The sequence below is a fragment of the Lineus longissimus genome, chromosome 6 (assembly GCF_910592395.1).
Source record: "Lineus longissimus chromosome 6, tnLinLong1.2, whole genome shotgun sequence".
Classification (NCBI taxonomy): domain Eukaryota; kingdom Metazoa; phylum Nemertea; class Pilidiophora; order Heteronemertea; family Lineidae; genus Lineus; species Lineus longissimus.
In genome coordinates, this window is record NC_088313.1 from 8510471 (window position 1) to 8529052 (window position 18582).

At 41.1% G+C, this 18582-nt stretch overlaps 1 protein-coding gene across 2 annotated transcripts; it reads left to right on the forward strand.

Moving 5' to 3' along the window:
* Positions 1-5721: 5721 nt before the first annotated feature.
* LOC135489269 (cytochrome P450 27C1-like) lies at positions 5722-17599 on the forward strand. 2 transcript variants are annotated; one of them, XM_064774544.1, is made up of 11 exons: positions 5722-5881; positions 6241-6291; positions 7233-7479; positions 9395-9588; positions 10439-10635; positions 11157-11357; positions 11955-12124; positions 13095-13258; positions 13827-13905; positions 14218-14418; positions 15434-17599. In XM_064774544.1, exons 3-11 carry the CDS (start codon positions 7255-7257, stop codon positions 15548-15550), a joined length of 1548 nt encoding a protein of 515 aa, XP_064630614.1. In that variant the 5' UTR covers positions 5722-5881; positions 6241-6291; positions 7233-7254; the 3' UTR covers positions 15551-17599. The 2 variants fall into 2 exon arrangements, with proteins under 2 accessions (XP_064630614.1, XP_064630613.1); XM_064774543.1 differs by lacking the exon at positions 5722-5881 and having other exon boundaries at positions 6031-6441.
* The last annotated feature ends 983 nt before the right edge of the window (positions 17600-18582 follow it).

Consider the following 18582-nt stretch of genomic DNA (forward strand, 5'->3'; position numbering starts at 1 on the left):
TGTGGTCTAATGGTATTAGGCTAAGTTTGGGGGCGAAAATGCTGGGGGCGAAAACGTCAGGGAGCGAAACGACCGGATACCAATCCGCTGCAGACCAGATTCCGCAGAATCCGCAGAATCCGCAGGATCCGCTAAATCGCCATGCCCGGCCGTAGGGCCCGTTCAACGAGCCATCCCTGGGGTAAAACCTCCACAAGCCCCTGACCAAGGTGCAACGGGAATGCCATGCATGGCAGAGAATTGGAAGCTGTTCAAACAGAAATGGACTAACTATGTAATACTGTCAAAACTTGCGGAACAGGACAGGGCCTACCAAGTTGCTATACTCCTTAACACTTTAGGAGATGAAGGCCTGAAAATCTATAACGGTTTTCAGTTTGCAACGCCTGGGGAAGAGAGGACGAATGGGGAAATCTTGGAGAAGTTCGACACTTACGCGATAGGCGAAGTAAATGAGACCTATGAACGGTTTATCTTTAAAATAAAATACTGGTTTAGTGTATGCTCTTCTCGAAAGATCGAAAAGCACGCAAAAGTGAAATTATTCTATGCCAATCATGGCAATTTTTTTCATAATCATGGAGGGACGAGATTTTATAATTTCAGTTGAGCTCTTATACCGTTGCAAATAGCGATCATGAAATTAGGGCTTTAAGAGCGAAATTCACTATTTCTTTTTGGTTCACGATCTTAAGTTATTAATTAACGGCCCCAAAACTTATGAGAATCAATTATTAGAGTCCCAGGGTAACTTACATAGGTCGCTATTAGCCTATTAGCAGCAGTGTATTACATGTATTCCGTGCTAAAGTCGCTTGACAAGTCTTATGTAACCTGGTACAATCACATGCACATCAACATCAACATTTCCACTCAACTGACAATATACTGCTCATCGTGATTATGTTGAATAGCGGGGGGGGGGGGGGGTTATAATTAGTTATAATCGGTCAATTGTGACAATTACCCCCATAAACGATGTCTTCAGGCAGGATCAGTATCATGAGTTCAGAAGGAGCAAAGTGGTTCATAGGAAATCCATTATGAAATCTCTCATTCAGGACAAAAAAGACAGGGGGTTGATGTATTGCAAGAAATGATCATGAATTAGGTCTGTTATTGTTAAGCTGCTCAAACACATTATAATGGCCATCATAATAGCTAGTCTTGGCTGACTGAATACAGGCCTTGATTTTGGGCAGAATTGTCAGATTTTGAAATTTACTAACCACCAATTTCGGCACTTTTCCTGAATGAAATGTGTAATTATTTTTGGACCATTTTTTAGAAAGATGTCGCAGCAATTTTAATGTGTAGTTTGACCGCAAAATTCCAATTATTTCTCCTACTTTGGGGGTTTGAAGCGATACAAAAGAAAATAGTTTGGTCAAGGTCAATCCATTGTTTTACCGTAATTAATGACTTGGGCCATGGTGCCATCCACGCAAGTTTCAAGAAATTTGCCCTGTTAGTTTTTCATACAATCACAATCCCAGGGATGGATCCTTAAGCACTCCAGCACTCAGCCGTTTTGCCGTTTTAAGGCCTATCGAAAGTGCTCAACTACAAGTTGCATTGAAATGGGATGATAAGTTCAATAATGATATAGAAAATAAATTGAATAAAAAGCAGCATAGCATCAGTATCCGAGATGTGGACTGATAATACTTCCACTTTGAAAAATTAGAAAAATGTAAGCAATGTGGAGTTTGATTCATTTTTTGGGTGAAAAATGCCACATTTGTTGGAAGAAACCAACAGGCACGAGCACACATGGTACATAGGAATGAATTTGACATTCATAAAATTTCAATATCAGCGCACCTGATGCTATGAATTTAACGTGAAAAGAAAGAGTGAAACACAACATGTTCAGATTGGGAACATTTTCCATTGAAGCCAAAGTGGTCGCCATCTTTGGTTGTTGTCACTCATGGCCAGAAAACGGTAGGTATATTTGGGTCGAAAAAACAATATTGATCACTTTCGATTACCTGCATTTCATGACGTCCTAAATGATTAGCTGATGCAATTGAACGTATTCGACTTTCAAAGAAATCGGACTGGTGTAAAAACCATAAAAGCGTGATTTGTTATGATACGATTTCATGGAACATGTCAACACAGAAAATCATGGCGTAGTAATACAAAGTTTCACAAAAAGTTTATTTCGTTAAATTCACGGGAATTCGAAGTGTAAAAATGCACCAGGCGTGTAGATATCAGTATTTATAATTTTTTAAGTACATTGTATCATGTTTTATAGCTAATTAGCTGCTTCTGATGCACTATCTGAAACTACTTTTGCTCCGCGGAATTGTACTTCCGTTTCCGACGAAGGTGCTGTGCGGCTCCATATATTACAGTGAAAAGTTTAAATGTGTAATTTGTATCATTTTTCATGAATGAAAACCACATCAAGGATGGCAAGGTGATGCAGAAGAACGAAAAGTACATGTAGACAGTGTGGATCAGTAATCGCGTAAGTTTCATGCATTGTAGGTGCCATAATAGTCGTCCATCTTCCATGAAATCGTATCATAGCAAATCACTCTTTTATGGTTTTTATACCAGTCCGATTTCTTTGAAAGTCGAATACGTTCAATTGCATCAGCTAATCATTTAGGACGTCATGAAATGCAGGTAATCGAAAGTGATCAATATTGTTTTTTCGACCCAAATATACCTACCGTTTTCTGGCCATGAGTGACAACAACCAAAGATGGCGACCACTTTGGCTTCAATGGAAAATGTTCCCAATCTGAACATGTTGTGTTTCACTCTTTCTTTTCACGTTAAATTCATAGCATCAGGTGCGCTGATATTGAAATTTTATGAATGTCAAATTCATTCCTATGTACCATGTGTGCTCGTGCCTGTTGGTTTCTTCCAACAAATGTGGCATTTTTCACCCAAAAAATGAATCAAACTCCACATTGCTTACATTTTTCTAATTTTTCAAAGTGGAAGTATTATCAGTCCACATCTCGGATACTGATGCTATGCTGCTTTTTATTCAATTTATTTTCTATATCATTATTGAACTTATCATCCCATTTCAATGCCACTTGTAGTTGAGCCCTTTCGATAGGCCTTAAGTAGCATGCGCCTTTAACTTGATGTTGATGATTGAGTGGTTTACAACATGAACGATCGGTTCGTATGGGTTGCTGATAGGCACATGCACAGGTTAATGTGCTTGTGGCTGCGATCAGATCACCATTTGATATTCATCATCAGGACAATGGGCTTTAGCCACAGATGCTTTTTGGCTCACCGTTAGGAGAGTCTATACGATAGCCCTGTGTCCGCCGTCGTCCGTCATCCGTATCCTGTGTTGCACGTTTCTTAACCGCTTGTGCTGTGAACTTGAAACTTTGTACACATTATGACCTAGGTCACATGACCTCTGGCAGCGAATTTCGGTCCGATCTGATTCTTCACCTTGCCACCAGGGGGATAAAACCAAAAACTTAAAAAGTGCGATAAATCGTTTATTACTGATTTCATTTTGCTAAAATTTTTATGGTGGGTACCCCTAGCAAGGATACATCACATGTCGTATGGGTTTTTGATTTGACCTACTTGTCAAGGTCACAGAGGTCAAACTCTAAAATTTCACCGATAGTGGCACGTTTTGTCTTTATTCATCCTATAGTCTTTAAATTTAGTATGTAGACACCTCTTACGTAGCTCTACATGTTGACAAAAAATCAGGTCGATGTGGCGTACTTTTCAAGGTCACAGAGGTCAAATGGTGTGAATTGGCCATTTGTGTGTAAATATGGCACGTTTCTTAACCACTAAAGCTATGAACTTTAAACTTGGTACACATGACCCCCCAGGTCAGATGACCTGTGACACTGATTTTCGGTCCGGTCTGATTCTTAACTTGGCCACCAGGGGGCCAAAACCAAAAAATTTGAATAGTGCCATATCTCACTTATTCCTGATTAGTTTTTGTTCAACATTTTATGGTAGATACTCTTAGCAAGGATACATCACATATGATACGGGTTTTTGATTTGACGTACTTGTCAAGGTCACAGAGTTCAAATTGCGTAAATTAGCCATTTGAGCGTAACTGTGGAACGTTTGTTTACCCCTAAGGCTATGACCTTGAGACTTTGTACAAAGGACACCCTAGGTCAGCTGACCTCTGACCCTGAATTTCAGTCCGGTCTGAAAGTGAAAACCTAGAAAGTTAGATATCTCGCTTATTAGTGATTCGTTTTCATCAACATTTTTATGGTAGGTTCTCCTAGCAAGGATACATCACATATCATAGGAGTTTTTGATCTGACCTGCTTTTCAAGGTAACAGAGGTCAAATGGCGTAAATTGGTCGTTTGATTGTAACTATGGCACGTTTCTTAACCACTAAAGCTATGAACTTGAAATTTGGTGCACATGACTCCCTACGTCATGTAACCTCGGACACCGAATTGCGATCTGATCTGGTACTCAACTTGGCCACCAGGAGGCCGAAACTAAAATAGGTAAAAAGTGCAATATCTCGTTTATTAGTGACTTGTTTTTGATGATATTCTTACGGTACTTACTCCAAGCAACGATACATCACATGTCATACCGACTTTGGTTTGACCATAGGCCCCTGAATGCTAATTAGCGGGATTATCGGGCTTAACAATGGGATTAGCTAGGAAATAATATATAGGGAGTTAAAAAACTAAAGGTAGGCAAGCGAGGACCAGATTTGAAGCGAGAGACACCTCCACTTCGGAACTCTCGTACAACCAGAAAACGCCGAGAAACGGAATATTTTTTGCTCACCACGCCATCTATAACACTCCAATGTTTAATCCCATGCCTTCTGTCAGCCATCAATTGCATATTAACAACATTGTCGGCATCGTTTGATGGTGGTGAAAGCGAATAAATTTAGAAAACTCTCCGCCGACCATCCCCATCCTTGGTAACCTGAATTCGCAGTAAATGGAATCTCGTGCGCTGATTGGCTAGAAATAAACACATAATTCTGCCAGGTTGCTGTTTACAAGCGAAAAGCCAATCAGCGCGCGGAATTCCCTTCACTGCGGCGTGATGCTGGCGTCATTTTGATTAGGTTATCAAGGAGGGGGATGGTCGGCGGAGAGTTTTCTGAATTTATTCGCTTTCACCACCATCAAACGATGCCGACAATGTTGTTAATATGCGATTGATGGCTGACAGAAGGCATGGGATCAAACATTGGAGTGTTATAGATGGCGTGGTGAGCAAAACATATTCCGTTTCTCGGCGTTTTCTGGTCGTACGAGAGGTCCGAAGTGGAGGTGTCTCTCGCTTCAAATCTGGTCTTTGCTTGCCTACCTTTAGTTTTTTAACTCCCTATATATTATTTCCTAGCTCATCCCATTGTTTAGCCCGATAATTCCGCTAATTAGCATTCAGGGGCCTATGGTTTGACCTATATACTATACATGTTCAATGTTTCTTAACCTGGATGAATTCCAAAGCACCAAATATCTATACGGTGAGCACAATGGCCCCTGGCCGTTTCATTAAGATAAGGGATGGGGTATCGACTAGCTCTCTAGGATTTTACTAATTCTGGCGATTCATAAAATGATTTGGCAGCGCCTGTGGTCGACCATGACGTATTAGTGATGTAAGGTACCACTGGGCATGCGCAGCGGTTGTATACTTAAGGGTATACACACTAGTTTAAAAATGCTAATGCCCTAACCAGTTGATATGGCGAAAACCAGTTGCTTATAACATTTTAACGCTGATAAAAGTTATTCGATCTGAAGTTCTTTAAATCATAACATTTTTGTTGTTTGTTGACCGTGATAATTTCAGCTTTTGGAGGTCATTTTGGACTATTTTTAACCCGTGAATCGACTTTTTGGCCTTGAAGGGTTACTAGTATTCTTCTTTGTTTAACGTCGACGTTTTCGAAGATGTATTGGGTCTTTTATTGTCATCATGACCGTGATCTTGATGTTGTTTGTTCCTACACAACGACTCTACCTGCTTTACGCTAGTCTACGCATTCATATTGTGAATATGACAATATAATTAAGCACACTCATGTATGGCCTTTGTGACATATTTACCAGTATTGCCAGACTACGGTGATATATATAGGCCTAATTTTGTGGCACGCCATACAGGGTTTGATATGTGGTTTATGTGTGTCCATTTAGACCTCTATCACTACCGTCATTGCCTTATCATTTGCTGTATTATATTGGTTTGGTGTTTTTCGTTGTTTTAGCCTACATGTACGTGAAACGAACGACTTGTTAAGGATTCACCCAATAGCAAGGTAAGGGCCAAGAAGTATGACTTCGCCCCACGTACCGTCATTGCCTCATCATTTGCTGTATTTTATTAGTTGTTGTTTTTTTTCGGTTTTGGGCCTAAATGTACATGTACGTGAAACGAACGACTTGTTAAGGATTCGCCCAATAGCAAGGTAAGTGCTAAAAAGTAAGATTTCGCCCAATGAAACAAGCATAGGGCCTACACATCTGTACACTAAGCCGAGTGCAAATGCATTGGAGTGTACAAGCATAACGCATTGCACAACGTTTTCAAACTGGTGTGAACAAGGCTTTTGAACCGAAGATAACTCTCGATATTACTCATATATTCCCCTCCCCCCCCCCCCTCCTTCAAAACACGAGGGGTTATTTTTGTTTAAGAATATCAAGTAAAAATCACCCCTTTCCCAGACCCTTCAAATCGTCAAAGGGCGCTAGACTGAATTTCAATTTTAATCCCGACTGGACAATATGTGCCCCCGTGCGCGGTCCATCATCTTGACAGGTCGATACATTGGCCAGAGGCTGCAAGGATGCTAGATTTTGCAACGTGACATCAGCGTATAAACCCCGCTTTAAAATTCATTTAAAATTCCAAAATGACACTATTTGAAATCTTTCGCCGAAAGATTGCGAAAGATTTAAAATAGTGTCATTTTGGAATTTTTTGGAAAATTTTGCTGTCTGTTGTTTTGTCTATCGGATCAGTGAGGGCACTTAGAGTATGATAAATGTGTTTTAAGAAACCAATATCACAGGGGGGGGGGGGGGGTTCAAGAATTCAAATAATTGGTCTTACCGACAAGATCCTCAGACAGTTTGATACGTTGGAGAGTTAATATCACGCATTGTTCAAGTGTTGGGAACACTCCAATAATGCTGTATCAAAAACTCTACTTTTTCCATGGTTGTAACAACAATCTCTCTCATTTCTGTCACGCAGATAAAAAGCAACTTCCATCAAGATGAGGAGGATACTTTCGCACCACAGACGACTTCATCCGGTCAGTGCTCAATTCGTACGATCCGTGCAGGCCCAAGCAGATCCAACACTTCAGCCCCCGGACCATGACAAAAACTTTAAATCATGGCGAGAGCTACCCGGGCCACCAAAAGGGTTCATCTCCACCCTCATAGGTTACTTCACCGCTATGAAGGAAGTCAATTCTGGGCAGATGCATGTGTTTTATGTAAGTGTAAACCTCTTGGTAAGAATGGGGGTTAGATTCGAGGATTACAGTTAGGCTACAAATTCCAGTGAAAACCAAAGACTTTGGGCAGTTGTCTGATAAGAATACAGCAAGAAAATTCTGAGGTTTATCTGAATTTTTGAAATTCCGAAATATTTCCAGCCCTTTCAACAAAAATAAAAGTTACAACATCTGTGAAGTAGGTGTAGACTATAAAAGCGTACGATTTTTACGTACATGTTTTGTATCGAAAAAGCTGTTTTGAGTTTTAAAATTCACCGAAACATAAAGATTTGAGGCTTGAGGGCAATTTTGTAGCACCTGGTTCTTTTTGTCGGATATCCGTGACCCTTGATGATTAAATCATGAAGGGGCAGACAAAGATAATGACGCATTACAGCTTCAAAGTCATCGTCCGGCAGAGGCCTTTGTCCAGCAGGTTAGGCATATTCATCAATGTCAAACATGCGAGGAACTAGGTTGTATTATCATTATGAATGTAAGGGGGCGAAAAACGTGATGCGCGTTAAGCTACCACTACTTGATTCCTTCAAGCAGTCTAAACTAAAGTGTTGCTTCACATGTATCTAACTCGGGCATATTGTTTCGTATCCAGTCCTTGGAATATACAGGGGACCACTCATTTGCAAATGGTTCAATGATCTCCATTATGAAAACGATTTTTTCATTGCACGATGGATTCACTAATACGGCAAATCAAACAGCCATAGCGGACTGGCAACATGCTTACTGGCAATGCTGATCTATCTGGCTCTTCCGCATTATGGCTCTCCGGTTCTCATCGTCGTAGGCACCATTCTGAATATGTTGACCATATCAGTTTTCATAAAACGAAAGTTTGGAAAGGCTTCAACAAGGATACTGAAGATTTCTTTAGCAATGGTAGACACTCTCTGTCGATGGATCAGATTAATGCAATTATGTTTGTTGCATATGTTTGGTCTGGACATCCGACCCCTTACTGAATTTTCATGCCCCTCCACATATTCTGCACATATTATTTTATCCAATGTGCCACAGCAGGAACGTCATGCTGTTAACAGTCGAACGATGGATCTCTGTTTCTTCTCCTCTGAAAGCCAGCGCCATTTGCAGGAATAAAGCACATTATACATGGCTTCATGTGGTCATGTATTTCTAGTAGCAATATTCCTTCTGGCTCTAAATTCACATATGCTTTACAACCTTGAAATGTTTCAAGACCCGGCTGCAAAAAAGGCAATAATGTTCTCAGTTAAATGTTTGCATGTACATTTCTGGTGTGATGCGTGGAACCCCCTTGATTTGATATTTCGCACTTTGATTCCGTTTACTCTTATCGGATTTTGCAACAATGCCATATTGTACACGGTCATTCAAGGATATATATTCCAAGCGTAAAAAACTCCAGTCTTCAAGCGGATGGTCTGATGACCCGCAATCGACGCAACCTACAAGTATGACTTGCATGCTGACTTCAATCAGCAGTGTGTTTCTCCTGCTTCTATTACCATCAGGCATATTCTTTATAACGTTGGTTGCGAAAAGGCAAGTTTACACTCGTAGTGATTCTATGAATGTCGAATTGGTGTGTACTTCAACAATTTTGACAGTGTACATCAATAATACAATTAACTTTATATTGTACTGCACCAGCGGAAGTCAATTTCGGTGTGAGGTTTACATGATGTTTAAAGGATTCGCGGGTAAGCGTGTCAGCGAGAAGAAGATAGGAACAAAACGACGTTTTTAAACGTGGACCCGCGTGTGCGCCAAGCCCCATTGTCCAGTAAAGCAGCAAATTAACTCAATGGATTAGGTATATCATCATGATCAACATTCAGGTTTTGAGACCTTTTCCGGTCTTTTAACACTCAATTCGAATAATAACAATCACTTGTCATAATCTTTCCAGAAAAACTTGAGCGACACATATGGGAAGATGTTTAAAGCAGAATGGCCCAACATGCCCCCTATGGTCATTATGACTGATCCTACCATGGTGGCAGAGCTGATGCGTCAAGAGGAGAAGTTTCCCCGCCGTACTTACAACGGTGCTTGGGGGGAATATCGGGATCGGAATGGTCTGAGTCGCGGTTTGCTCACAAGGTTAGGCCGCCAGATTTTGTCTGTTAGACTAAGTTCGTCATTGCTAGTCAAACATACGAGTAAGGTTGAAAAATATGTGAAACTGCGAATATCAGAAACCACAGCACCAAAGCTGAAAAGCCACTCTTCAACTTGTTACTAGCGGCTAGGTGTTCTGGGGCGCAACAAATACAGACAGTCCAATGAGTCGACGTTTTATACGGGTACATAGTTTCCTTTGTAGATTTTTTTGCATTCAAAAAGACCGTTTTTGTCAAGATCGTTTGGAATCTCTTGGTCAGCGATCGAATCCAGTGTTAAGAAGGAAATATACTAGAAATACGTGGTTTGTTGTGCATTTCTTAAAGTCCACCACCGAATATAGGGGAAATCAATAACTAAATTGGCTCCTTGAGTTTTCGAAGTTTACGTTAAAGTTCGGCATTTCTATTACACTTTTTCAAGTAAACTCTGCCCAAAACGTTTCCGATATCCCGGAATGAGTGCAGCGGGGGATGTGAGGCTGCGTATCTATAGCCCCCCCCCCACCGTTTTTATTTTTTGACTGGTGGACTGGTGGCGTCGTTACCTTGCGGCCTGGCTGACAGTACGACAAAGAGAGAACTGCACATTCGGGCAGTCTGTGGATCAGCAGGTTTTTAGGAGCAACGCACCATTAAACCCTAATGCGGGAAGAACAGAGTGGCTCGGAAGGGATCTAGTCTCGTGTCCTGCACTCTATACAACCACAACGCCACCGAGCTTCAGGTTACAACTAAAGTGACAACGTGCTTTAAATTATTTCACAACAGAATGATTTCGATGTCACAATTTCAAGCCGACTTGAATAACACTTTATCCACTATTGCAGCGATGACGACACCTGGTGGCGGTACAGAAAAGCAATCCACAAGAAAATGATGCGTCCCAAGAGTGTGAACGAATATGGCGAGCAGTTAGATCAGGTGATGGTGGACTTGGTTGAGCATATCAAACGTGTAAAAACGAAGGGAGACGGTATTTTCGTGCCAAATCTTGCCAATGAATTCTACAGGTGGGGCATGGAAGGTACGTGACATCGTCAACCTTGATATATTATCCAATGGCGTTTTACAGTTTTAAAGTCAAACTCAACGGTTAATTGGCAAAATCGGCCAAAAGTGTATATCCTCTAAAGTGTATTTATGGTACACGCGGTGTCCCACACGGTCCTTTGAATAGCCCGTGCCATATCTACCAGGTGTGTGTGTTATGCAGAATAGCAGCTTTAGCATGTTTGATGAGGTATATAAAAGTAACAGAGATTCCGCCGCTATCAATCGAGACCTGTTTGGCCCAATGATTTCGTGACACTTCTCATTATGCTTAGAGAGGAACATTTTCAGGAAACAAGTTAACCACCAAGTAGGCAATTAAATTAACTTTAAAAGAAAAAGGAAAATCGCCATCCCCACAATAATCACACTGAAAAAATTTTCAGGAAATAAAAACCCTTACCTTTAGGTGTTTGATAGTTTTCTGAAAAATTTTTTTTTACTTGAGCTCGAAACCTTTTTTTAGGACTGCAGATTGATGCCAACTTTTTTCAGCTGCATGCGTTGTTCTATTTGAGAAGCGTTTCGGATGCTTAGAGGAAAAAGTAAATGCCCAATCGCAGAGGTTTATTGATAGTATCGAGAAGATGTTTCTGACCTCTATGCCTCTCTACAATATGCTCAGGCTTCACAAGATGTTTAACACAAAGACGTATCGCAATCACAATGATGCCTGGAATGGCATATTCGAAATCGGTGAGTAGAATAGTGAATTGATGAAGCTAGTTCTGTCTGACAAGGCGAGTGTGTAGTCTTTGGCTAAACATCGTGGTGTTCCCCACTCTTTAAGTTATACCCAAGAGTGATATCGCCTTATGAACATGATAATTTCGTTTCTTTCCAAGTTCCCTGTACAATATATGCGGTACGAAACAAACGAAACATTCTGGTTTGCATCTTTTACGTGATCTTTAATCAAAATATTACAAGTCTTGTGGAAAATAAATATTGAGAAACAAAACAAGATCTTAAATACGAATCTTAACACAGTCTTAGCTACATTTTTTTTACCCATGTAGCCGAATTCTATTATAGTAACCTTTGGTTCACTAGGACAAATATCATAGTAATAACATGGTCATCTGGGGGAGAGGCTGGCTGGGATGATGATGATGATGCACATGATAAACGGAGAACATTGCATTCCAGCATTAATAATCTGCTTCGCAATATGTCTGACACTTCTGAAATGCTATTTCGGATACATTTTAAACATATTGTATATGCTAAGATTATTGCAGGTAGCGCAACAGTGTAAGACGTGTTATATTTCCTTTAGGCTACTTTTTTCAGCAAATAAAACAATTCGGAGCAAGATGATCGAACTGGAGCGGTCGCGGTCTGCGGATGAGGATGAGGAGATGAAAGGAGGCGTACTTTCCTATCTCTTGGCGAAAAAAGAACTCACCTTTGATGCCATAGTGGCTAATGTAACAGAACTTATGTTAGCCGGCGTTGACACAGTATGTACCAGAGAACGAAAATATGATTAGTAGCTATAGTTCATGCTGCATCAGGACGGTAAGAACTCAAGGAAGATAATCACGGGCTAATGTGGCAGAAGACATATTGGGTGCGTTGATACACTAAGTACCAGAGGAAGGAAATAATATAATTTGCTTACAGGCTTATTTGACTAGCCTGAGCTCATAGCGCGTTGAATCGGTAAGGATTCGAAGAAGGTAATCACGTTTGATTATTGGCTAATGTGACAGAGCTCATGTTGGTTGGCATTGATATGTCTCAAAGACTTCGCATATATTAAATGTTGGCATCACGAAACTTGGTGATCACACTCTCGCAGCTGGGTCATGTGCTTTCAGGGTTTCTGGTGTCAATATTGGGAAACGATCATGGATGTTGCCCATGTATTACCGACTCCTGCTAAAGGGTATACAAGGCATATCAAGAAAAACAAGGAAATGGGTTATTAGTATGGGATTATTCCTCACATAATTATTTTGATTATTTGAAATATGTTGACTTTGGAATACGCCAGTCTATGAAGTTCGAAGTAAGTATATAAAACATTATCCAGAGTAGAAGTTAATAGATAAAACATTGTCACTTAGTAGAAAAGCATCTGAAGGAGAAAATGATTTGCTAACATGGCGTTGACTTTATGAACACTTGACTTCATAAACACTTAAAGTCATAAAGTCAAGAAAAGTCATCAGAAGCATTTTTCAAAAATAAAAAGATCCTTTTTTTCTTTTTCCTCTTCCCCGATACCAAAAATGCTACATGCAATTCTTTCAGACAGATCAAATCACATATATTATGGGGTGCGATGTCGTGTTGATCGTCTCCGTGATCATTGAAATAAAATCCATCACCTTACGTAGAGCAGATCAGATACCTAGCATCATCACAATGAATGCAAGTTGTGAGCTCCATACAGTCGTGTCGACAATTCCATTTTCGTTTTTACAGACATCCAACTCTCTTTGCTTTGCTGTGCACCTTCTGACAAAAAATCCACATACCAAAGACAAGCTCTATAATGAGGTTCGACACGTGGTTGGCGATCGGTCGGCCACAACGGACGACCTTCAAAGCATGCCGTATCTGCGAGCTGTGGTCAAAGAAACGTTGAGGTATGTGCATCGGGGCAGTTGTGACCCAGGCTAAATCTTCTGTAGATTTAGTACTTCAATACTGTAGATTTAGTACTTCAATACTCATTTTTTAAAGTGTGGTTGTATTAATTGTAAATGGAAAATCGTTTTTATTATGCCATATGCGTTAACCTGCTTCGACGACATTCGCCCATCAAGTCTATATGTTTGGATTTCTCTCTGGGTATCATCTTCCTTTCATTCACACCCAAGTCCTACACGTCGGATGTTCTGATCCTGTAGGTTTAGCAGTGTGCGCGCAGTCATCACATGATCTGGTCGATCCCTCCCATCCTGCGGGATAGCATGGGAGGACCAGTAATGAGAAGTCCACGAGTACACAAGTACCAGTTCTGGTGATAATTGGACAGTAGAAGATGATAAACAAATAACATTGTGTGAAATATTCTCAAAATTGTTTTTAATATTGTGAATATTGTAACATTGTTATTGATATTTTAATATTCACTCAAGATCACCAAAGGTAAAGGTGGTGAAATACTATGTCATGTTTCTAATACAATGTACTTTTCTGTTTGTACTCCAGATATTACCCAGTAGTATTCCTCAATGTACGTGAAACAAGAGTGCCGATAACGCTTGGTGAATACCGTGTAGACGCAGGGGTAAGTAAAATGAAACTTTGTTGTACTCGAGTGACATTCCTTGTTGCACGGGAGCCCTCCGCGCCACATTCGTGTCCTCGAACACGTGCATCCCTACGGCAGTTCATCATTCAAAGTGCTGTGTCTTCGAGAGTACAATGTAGAAGCACGTGACTCACTCCAGGTGCCGCCATCTACCTTTTTCAAATCTAAATTTAACTTGCCGGGCTACGACATGGTTCGTTAATGTCAACGGTGTTACTTTTATAAATAACTGTGTATAAATGCGTTCACAACTGAAATCTTTCAAGCCTGTCTTGTGCTGTTTCACAGGTCATAGTCGCATCCAACATATATGCAATGTGTCGTGACCCCAATACTTATAAAGACCCAGAGAGTTTCATTCCTGAGCGTTGGCTCCGGGGAAGTGGCGATAACATCAATCCGTTCGCAGCGATGCCATTTGGTCACGGTGTGAGGAGTTGTATTGGCAGAAGGTTCGCGGAGCTGGAACTTTATCTTGCTCTTATTAAGGTAAGGCATCAGTGAGCCAGAGAACAAACTTCTGATATTTCTGGACGGCGCAATGTAAGCGTCCGACCAGAAAATGCCTCAAAGCAATCCGCTGAAACCTTTTTTGGTGTTTACATTTCTTGGTGTTTCCTGTCATTGCTTTTGAACGCATAAGTAGATCAGATCGACTCGTTTTTCTCGGTTCCCCCTATAATTGAAATGTCGTGGTCTGTCTTTTGCGTTGAACACTGAAAAACGGGGCACTACCGAAACGTTACACCGGTACACAATAGTATCATTTATCTCAGGTGGGTACTTACTCGTGGCGAGATTCTCGAGTGATACACGATTTTCTTTTAAGATAACGAAATGCATTAAATACTACTAGGAAAGTACGAGTTTTCTTGTTGATAGTATAGCGGTGGCATCATTCCTACCAGCCAAGGCTAGGGGGAATTCCCTTTAGTTCCATCAGTGGAGTGATGGTCGTACACTGGCGGCCCCTGGTTGGTCGTCATTTATTTTCCTTTGTCAAAGAAGGATTGCAAAAGCGCCATACTTCGGGGATAGGAATCAATCATTAAAATTATTTATGATTTTGATAATCTTGTTATTACTGTAAGAGGAACAATGACCCTCTTGCGAACTACGTTTGGAGATAGTAAGTAAGTAGTAAAACTACTTAAATAATGTAAGTAGTAAAAACTACTTACTTAATCTACACACATTTTACATGTAAACAAGGAACTCCATCTTCCCTCTCTTGACCATGTACAGTCCAAATCACAATTGACATCCCTTGGCGTCAGGGGCGCGCTGTCGAGCGCATAGGACGCGCCGAGTTCGCACATAATTTACGCGAAACATAGAGATAAGCGCCTCACTGGTGCGTCATTAGCTCCCAACTCGTTCGTACGTTGCGCGTCACTGACAAAAAGCAGGACGGATCAATTGTGATTTTGACTGTACACTACACCACCATTAATCTTTTACCATTTTAAGAATCGTCCCTTATACATGTTAAAATTTCTTTCAGATATTACAACATTTTGACTTGAAGCCACATGGAGACATGTCACAGCTGAAGCCGTTTAACCGAACTATACTCTCGCCTGGTAAGATTGTGCCCGTCGAGTTTCACGACCGAATGTGAACCGTCAACAATGCATAATTCAGTTAAGACTCTGTCGAAAATAATTGGAACTCAATAACACAGTCATGGAAATATCAATAGACAGTCTGTCCATGTAACATATTGACTTGAACATACAAATGTTTTAGGCACTGTAGCACACGCAGGTAAAGAGCCTTCTGGAAGAAGATCAACATTCTGGATTCTAGGAGCCTGATATGAGATGGAGTTCTGCAAGCGTTTCAATGTCAAGTCTGATTAGAATAGTGTTTTATGACCGCGGTTTTCCTACTTGCCTATCTTGCCAGCGGTATTTGGTTGTCTAATCAAGATCGATCGGATAGACCGAAAATGCACTGTAGATTCCGAGGCATCGATGATATTTCTTGTAATTTAAGGTCTACCCGAGCGACCCTAAAGCGAATTTCGTACGAGCAATACAATACCTTTACCGCCCCTCAGTCAATAATCTGACTTCTGGGAGGCTGTGGTAATTTAGTACCAGTAGCTGAAGTGCCTTTGCCTTTGCCAGGCTTCGATTCTACACGTAATGCCTTTTCAGCGAATTTCTTTTCGGTCATGTTCTTTGCTTCATGGCGGGCGGTTTCATGAGTTCGTGCTAGGATTATCGTTTTCTCCAACGTTTACTTATCTTGGCCTAGCAGTTTGACCCTTAGGTCATCGTACCTGCATTTTTCTACCACATGGTCCCGTAGGAGATCATTCTCCGATGTCCCGTTGTCACAGGAACGAACGAGGTCACGCAATGCAGTGATATACTGATCGATCGTTTCTTTCGGACCCTGTGCCCGCTGTCGGAACCGATATCTTTCCGCGATTACATTTTTCTTTGGCATGAAATACGCTTGCAATGCCGCCTTCGCATTGGTATACGTGTTCTTCTCTCCGGGGAGCGTGGTAAATATGCGTTGAACCAAAGCCCCAATACAATGAAGCAAGGTTGCCCTACAGATTTTATCATCCTTGGCATCCAACCCGGAGGCAACTTCGTATATCTCGAAGGCCTCTACCCACTGCTGCCACTCAGTGGCCTGATCTGAAGCGTTTATATTCAGCGGTTCTGGTGCTTTCAAATGTTCAGCCATGCTTATGCATTAAATACACAGTCAATGTACAGCAGTGGTCTATGTGATGGGTCTGGATCAGCACTTTTCAAAGTTCGTTTTCTTGGTTTTCAAAAGTTCATCATGCCCAAAAATACCTCGTATCGGTTACGTAAGTTCTTATATCCCATCCTCGTCGCCGTATGTTGTATCGTAGACTTTGTAGAGAGTTGATGAAGACGGATTTAATAGTGTATAACAATAACGTGATTGGTTATATTTATCATTCCACTTCCGGTCTCTCGGTCTCACTTTACAGTCGCATGATAGTACATACATACAGTGGTCTCACTAAGCAGTTGCGTGGTACTACACAGCATGCTACATGTTGGCCGAAACGTCGGTTGTGCGAAACCCCTTTAATGGCATTTGATCACTGTTGAATTTAGATTGTGAAATAATTCGAACGGGTGTACTCAAACTCTAACGCTCTCTGATCTGTAGATCTCTATCGTATTCAATAAACCACGCTTTTTAACAAAATTTATAAGATTGCCATACGAATCTGTTGAGAGAAAGGGACAATACTTGCAACTGAATACAAGAGTTTTTTCCTTCATGCATGCCGAAACGATATTACCACATTTTATTTCAATTACGCCATTGCCCAGTTGTCGGCAAAGAATCCGCTGATAAGCTACATCCCAGAAGTAATTGGCTAAACCAGTTGCCCCAATCCAGCTCCCACTCTCCACAGTATCTTCCATGTAATTGTGCCTGTTCCTGAAAACAATAACATCAATACGCTCTTCAATGGCGATGACGTCACCGCTATTTGTCATCACTAATTTAACCCCTCCGAGCGTGACGGGCCTGTGGGCTGGATCACAGCCCGCGGCTTCGTTACAGTCCGAATTTTATCCAAACGACACTCTATATGATATTGATCCGATCAGTAATTGCTTCGCAAAGAAGTTTAAATAAAAATCTTACCATCTAGCTAAATTGGAGTTGTATGGGCAACACAACAGCCAAGATAAAGCAATCCACTTATCTGCCACTACACGGCCTAAAAGGAGCAGACTAACACGACATGCAGTCTTCATGCTATTAAGCCTATGTTAACTAACTTTCTCATAAAATCCTCGTATAAAGAACTAATCGAGGTAAATAGGTCAATTTATCATACATTTTGTACACCCATGTTTACGACGCTGCCTTCACCCCGTATTTGCACCCATTCAAGTCGCTTGGTCAACAGTCTTCAACGTGTCTAAGCGTGAACATTGATTGCGTTCTCATATTAATGGTCTCACTAGCCATAAGGCACCTATTCCATAGAGGTATACGGTATACTACACTATACGCGAACAATGGCTTCACAAAGGGTGCATGACCATGAAACTATTGTTCACGTATAGTATAGTATAGGGTATAGCTCTGTGGAATAGGTGCCTCAGGCACCTTCTCCATAGAGCTATACCCTATACTATACTATACGCGAACAATAGTTTCATGGTCATGCACCCTTTGTGAAGCCATTGTTCGCGTATAGTGTAGTATAGGGTATAGCTCTATGGAGAAGGTGCCTTAGGCACCTTCCCCATAGAGGTATACGCGTATAGTGTAGTATAGGGTATAGCTCTATGGAGAAGGTGCCTTAGGCACCTTCCCCATAGAGGTATACGGTATACTACACTATACGCGAACAATGGCTTCACAAAGGGTGCATGACCATGAAACTATTGTTCGCGTATAGTATAGTATAGGGTATAGCTCTATGGAATAGGTGCCTTAGGCACCTATTCCATAGAGGGTGCATGACCATGAAACTATTGTTCGCGTATAGTATAGTATAGTATAGTATAGGGTATAGCTCTATGGAGAAGGTGCCTTACGGTTGACCCCTCCGGGCGTGACGTCAGACTTGCCCCTCACGAAAAAAGTAAATAGTACTTGGAGCATGACAGGCCAATTCAGAACCATGGA

What these genes read in the sequence shown, in the direction of transcription:
- LOC135489269 (XM_064774544.1), top strand. Translation starts at nt 7,255, where the DNA reads ATGAGGAGGATACTTTCGCACCACAGACGACTTCATCCGGTCAGTGCT. An exon ending in AGTCGCGGTTTGCTCACAAG is followed by an intron (nt 9,589 to 10,438) that starts GTTAGGCCGCCA and finishes CCACTATTGCAG; the next exon opens with CGATGACGACACCTGGTGGC. An exon ending in AATACCGTGTAGACGCAGGG is followed by an intron (nt 13,906 to 14,217) that starts GTAAGTAAAATG and finishes GCTGTTTCACAG; the next exon opens with GTCATAGTCGCATCCAACAT.